The 5,835-nt window shown below is 41.5% G+C and overlaps 1 protein-coding gene across 1 annotated transcript in view; it reads left to right on the top strand.

Moving 5' to 3' along the window:
* PPM1E (protein phosphatase, Mg2+/Mn2+ dependent, 1E) overlaps positions 1-5,835 on the top strand; it is a 28,061-nt gene that overhangs the window by 13,455 nt on the left and 8,771 nt on the right. Inside the window, exons 3-5 of the mRNA XM_011953775.1 lie at positions 1,710-1,898; positions 4,638-4,781; positions 5,341-5,434. Of these exons, the coding sequence (XP_011809165.1) occupies positions 1,710-1,898; positions 4,638-4,781; positions 5,341-5,434 (427 nt within the window). The remainder of the gene's footprint in view (positions 1-1,709; positions 1,899-4,637; positions 4,782-5,340; positions 5,435-5,835) is intronic.

Here is a 5,835-nt window from a genome sequence, read left to right as displayed (position 1 = left end):
TCTGTCATCAGGCTGGAGTGAAGTGGCGCGATCTCGGCTCACTGCAACCTCCGCCTCCCAGGTTCAAGAGATTCTCCTGCCTCAGCCTCCCGAGTAGCTGGGAGTACAGGCGTGTGCCACCACACTCAGCTAATTTTTGTATTTTTAGTAGAGAAGGGGTTTCACTATGTTGGCCAGGATGGTCTTGATCTCTTGACCTTGTGGATCTGCCAGCCTCGGCCTCCCAAAGTGCTGGAATTACACGTGTGAGCCACCGCGCCCAGCCAGTATTATTTCTAGAGAGTTGTTTAATCCTTTCTTAATGGCATTAAAGTTGCTAAATGAACTAATTGTAATGTGTGTGTTAGAGACAGGTTTCATAATATTTTGGTTACTATTCTATGAACATTTATATCTGGTACTTTTGTGAATGTAATATACCCTTTTAAAAGTAACTTTTTCAGCCGGGCGCAGTGGCTCTTGTCTGTAATCCCAGCTACTTGGGAGGCTGAGGCGGGATGATCTTTTGAGCCCAGGAATTCGAAGTTACAATGATCTGTGATCATGCCACTCTACCCTAGCCTGGGTGACAAAGTGAGACCCTGATTCTAAAAATAAATAAATAAAAATAACTTTTTCAAAGTACAGATATACTTGTTATTTTAGTAGCCCTTCCAAATCCCCGTGAGACAGTAACTCGTCCCTGCCTAACAGATGAGAAAACTACATGATTCGCTTAAGAATCAATGACAGGCCTGGACTCTTCTAAGGCTCTTAGAGCCTAGGAAAAAGAAGTCAAAAGACTTGCAAATGAAAATTATTACATACTGTTGCCTGAAGGGAGCTCAGGACTCAGTGCGAGTTCAGTGCGTCGCAGATCTTATAAGTGAGACAGATCTGAGACTTAAACACTTGAGCAGATGATAAAGCAGCAAACTGCTTAATTGTTGATGTGGAATCTTATGATTAGGCTTCTTTTGTCAAGACAAAGCACAGGGCTGGAAGATCCTCCTCTGGCATTTGCCTTTGCAAGGAAATGTGAAACTAAAATCTTAGACCATGGGGTGAGGCAAAGTGGTCAGCCACACAGGACATTTGAGCATCTGACGTGGTTCAAGTTTGGTAAACTAGTTTAGAGATGCTGTGCTATTTATGGTGAGAATGCAGTGTGACTGGGAATGATTTATGAGGAAGGTATTATAGTTTAGAAGTATGTTTATGCTTTCATACCTTTATATATTTTAAACTTGAATTTAACTGGCCTTGTGTCGGAAGACCAGATATTTTCTGTTGTTCTCAGGTTCTAATTTTGCTATTAAAGTACTTTCATTTTGAAAAAAATCACTCAATCTGGAGCTGCTTTTGTTCAATTCCTTCTCATACCCTACCTATTCCCCCTCCCCCAACTTGTAACAGCAATTTTGAAGCAAATGTACGTGGGTGGTTTCCATGGTACAAGACAACAACTTTCACGGAGAGAGGGCACTTCAGCTTGAACTAATTGGGCATGACGTGTTCCAGTGTTCTGGTGTGTAAACACAGATGACCTAATATTGCAGGTATTTCAGCAGTTGATCAGGCATGTTAGAGAAGGAAAACATTTAGTCTCATTATTCCGAATGACAAATGCAGTGGAGGAGAAAGGATGGGCAACAATGATGCCAGGAGATGGGTTCATTTGAATCATGCTGTACCCAACTCCCTTAACTGTTCTGTGTTTCTGTTAACAGGACCAGGAAGAACAAGCTTACTTTGCAGTGTTTGATGGCCATGGGGGAGTAGATGCTGCTATTTATGCCTCCATTCACCTCCACGTTAACTTAGTCCGCCAGGAGATGTTCCCCCATGATCCTGCTGAGGCCCTGTGCAGGGCCTTCCGGGTCACTGATGAGCGGTTTGTGCAGAAAGCAGCCAGGGAGGTATGCCCCTTTCTCATAAATTCCAGCTAGAAATGCACTAGCTGAGTTCAATTTGGTCTGTGTGGTTAAAGGGCTATTTAGATTTTCTCTTTCTGGGCAGACATTATCCAAATTGTATTCTTGACTCATAGTATTGGATTCTGTTGTAGTTCTAATTCCCTCCTCAGGAATAGTTTCAAGGGGTACAATGATGTACTGTATAGAAACTCTCAAGCTGTAATTTTCTGGATTCATTTCTGTAATAATTGCTGGATTTGGCAGGTGAGTTTCATCTTTCTTTTATTCACCATTGCCTGTCAGGTTCACACCAGGACCATCTCTCTAAGCAGACTCTTGCTGACAAGATCTGGATATGGTGAATAAAACAATGGTCTAAAAAAGAAACAGAAACTGGGATTACTTCCATACATTTGGTTCTAAATGGGCAGGCAGTGTTTTGCTGTGTATTCTTGAGGGAAAATGTGCTTGGAAAGGGTGAATCCTTAAATGATCCTTCAGCTGATTTTTCTCTTAATAGGGAGAAAAGCCAGAGCTCATGCCCTGCGTTGCGAAGGTTCCTCAGACCTAAGCTTTTTACTTTGAATAAATGGCAAGGACTCTATATTAAGGTCTAAAAGTAAAAAAAAAAACTAATTATTGTTCTGGGTATTGGTACATAATTAACTACAGTGTTCTATATTGAATTTTTAACTAGGGATGAATAGAAAGAAAATAATTTTTAATTTTTAAAAGTAATTACAGAAGTAGATAGACAAAAAGTAAGACTCCTGCACTGTGACTTAAAAAAGAGTTAATGTTTAAGTCAAAAAAAAAAAAGTTATTTATTTATTTATTTTTTTGAGACAGAGTCTCGCTCTGTGGCCCAGGCTGGAGTGCAGTGGCCGGATCTCAGCTCACTGCAAGATCCGCCTCCCGGGTTTACGCCATTCTCCTGCCTCAGCCTCCCGAGTAGCTGCGACTACAGGCGCCCGCCACCACGCCCGGCTAATTTTTTGTATTTTTAGTAGAGATGGGGTTTCACCATGTTAGCCAGGATGGTCTCATCTCCTGACCTCGTGATCCGCCCGCCTCCGCCTCCCAAAGTGCTGGGATTACAGGCGTGAGCCACTGCGCCCGGCACATTAACTCTTTTTAAAATGGGCTTGGAGAGATCAGGGTAATCATTTAATCCATTTTTTTGATAGCATAGTTATGCTACAAGCAATAATGGGGCTTGGAATTAATGAAACAATAATTCAGACCTATTTGGTATTAAGAAAGAGAATTATTCTTAATCTTTCCCCTCCCCTAAATTTGGATTAATATGCAAATCCAACAGTAACCAGTAGAGTCCACACAAAGAGGTGGTGCTGGAGAATAAAGCTGCTCTTGACCTCTGAGCTCCCAGTCTCTTGAGGACCTGTGTTCTGCTTGGCTCTGCCTCTCTTGAAGCTGCGGGCTTTTATCATCTGATTTGAGGACAACAGCGGGCCCCTGAGAGGTGACCTGTAATCACCAATGTGAAACAAAGAGAATCACTCTGTCTTCTTTATCCTCTATTCTATTCTTTTTCCTCTGTCTTCTCAAAATTATGTTTTTGTTTTTTTTTTTTCTGACCATGTTTACCTCATTTGTTTCGTCAATGACCCTGGCGTCTCTCAGTTCTGTCAATAGTTCTGAATAATTTAGGTTTGTCTCAGCAGCCCCTTTTCTCCTTCTTATGCTTCCGTGTGCCGCTAACCGCTGGGAAGAAAGCAGCTATTCCTGTTGTGAAGCAGCCCTGCCTCCTGTTCTCTCCAGGGCATATGCACTGAAGTGTGTTTATCATGTGTTCTAGGGGGCTGAGTTTTTGAACATTCTGTGTGGGAAGACATTTTATTGGTGGGTGAGGATTTATAACAAACTTTCCCTATAGAGGGGAAACGAGAAGTTGTTTTTCTCATTGGATACAAGAGGCCTTTTACCACCCCTGACGCATTGGTTCTAATTTAGGCCAGGTCCTTAGTAACAGAAAGTCATGCTCATTTGGTGGTGACTCATGTCAAATGGGGATGTCATTTTTGTATAGTAGGATCAAGAGCTTTAAGTACAGTGGTAGCTACTGCAGTGAAATTCCAGGCTGTTAGTTCTTTATGCAGTGTTCCAAAAGCAAAGGCCTCTAAAAATACTGTCGGGAGGATATTTTTTAAAGGTATAAGCATCTTAGTACTCCAGGGAACGTAAGCTGTCTCTTGGCTCCTTAGCTTAATTTCCAGAGATTAGAGCATCTGTTGTGTACCAATCATATGTTTTATATATCATTTCGTACAGCTAGGACTCTCCCACTGAACAAATATGATGTCAGTAATGAAATGCAGAGCAGAATATAGACATTTTTACTCTGAGGATTGGTATAGAGGATTTGGTGCTTGACTGGGAGGAAAAAGAATTTCAATTCTGTTTTATGTACTAATAGTTACCTGCCCTTGGGCAAGTCACATAACCTGCCCTAGTTTTCTTATCTGTATTTAAAGTAGAATTAATAATCATCCCCACACTGCATATCACAGATCAGGTGGACTTATGTGTGCATATATATATAAATACATACATGCATATAAAAATGCATTGAGACAATGAATTATTGTATATGTGTGAAATTCCATTATTAATAGTATAGCTCCCAGCTGAAAAGCTTATGTTAATTATAAATTGCTTCTTAATGAGAATGTTGTATCTATCTCTTTTCACTGAGACTAGTTTTATTTAAACTATTTTCAGAGCTTAAGATGTGGGACCACAGGAGTGGTGACTTTCATCAGAGGCAACATGCTACATGTGGCCTGGGTGGGTGATTCCCAGGTTATGCTTGTGAGAAAGGGTCAAGCTGTTGAACTAATGAAGCCACACAAACCAGACAGAGAAGTAAGTATGGTCTGTTTTAATAGAGCCCATGCTCTAGTTATTACTTTAGATTTTCTAGTTATTGATTAGGATTCACTTACTATTTATTTATTTTTTTGAAACGGAGTCTCGCTCTGTTGCTCAGGCTGGAGTGCAATGGCGTGATCTTGGCTCACTGCAACCTCTGCCTCCTGGTTCAGGCGATTCTCCTGCCTCAGCCTCCTGAGTAGCTGGGACTACAGGCTTGCGCCACCATGCCCAACTAATTTTTGTGTTTTTAGTAGAGATGGGGTTTCACCATGTTGGCCAGGATGGTCTTGAACTCCTGACCTCAGGTGATCCATCCACTTCGGTCTCCCGAAGTACTGAGATTACAGGCGTGAGCCACTGCACCCGGCCAGGATTCCCTTAATTATTACAGTTATTGCTATTACATCAGCAACTGTGCTCACCCTCCAATGGAGAAACAAGGAGAATCTTTTCATGAGCTGATGAGTATTATATCTGTTGTTTACTGTTAAAGTGAAGGAATAAATCCTGAATCCAGTTATTTGCTTCTTTTTATTGCATTGCTGTTTAGGATGAAAAGCAGCGAATTGAGGCCCTTGGAGGTTGCGTAGTCTGGTTTGGTGCCTGGAGGGTGAATGGAAGTCTGTCAGTCTCCAGAGCTATTGGTAGGAAAAACAAATTTTTGTTTCCCCAAACTGTCCTCTTCTAGCTCATTGTCCTGTATTTACTCTGATACAGGAAACCTGAGATGATAATTTATATTACCAGAATGCTTACTATTCTTTAAAATAATAATTGGATGTCTCTTTTAATTGTTTGATTTAGTTAAAACTGTACATTTATATACTTAAATTCCATTGTTGAAAGAGAACTGCCAGGCGCAGTGACTCACGCCTGTAATCCCAGCACTTTAGGAGGCCGAGGCAGGCGGATCACGAGGTCAGGAGTTGACCAGCCTGGTCAACACAGTGAAACCCTGTCTCTATTAAAAATACAAAAAATTAGCTGGGCATGGTGGTGGGCACCTGTAATCCCAGCTACTTGGGAGGCTGAGGCAGGAGAATTG

This window comes from Colobus angolensis, unplaced genomic scaffold (assembly GCF_000951035.1).
Source record: "Colobus angolensis palliatus isolate OR3802 unplaced genomic scaffold, Cang.pa_1.0 Scaffold37, whole genome shotgun sequence".
NCBI lineage: Eukaryota > Metazoa > Chordata > Mammalia > Primates > Cercopithecidae > Colobus > Colobus angolensis.
Note: the sequence above shows the minus strand (reverse complement) of the source record. Positions and strands in the feature narration are given on the sequence as shown.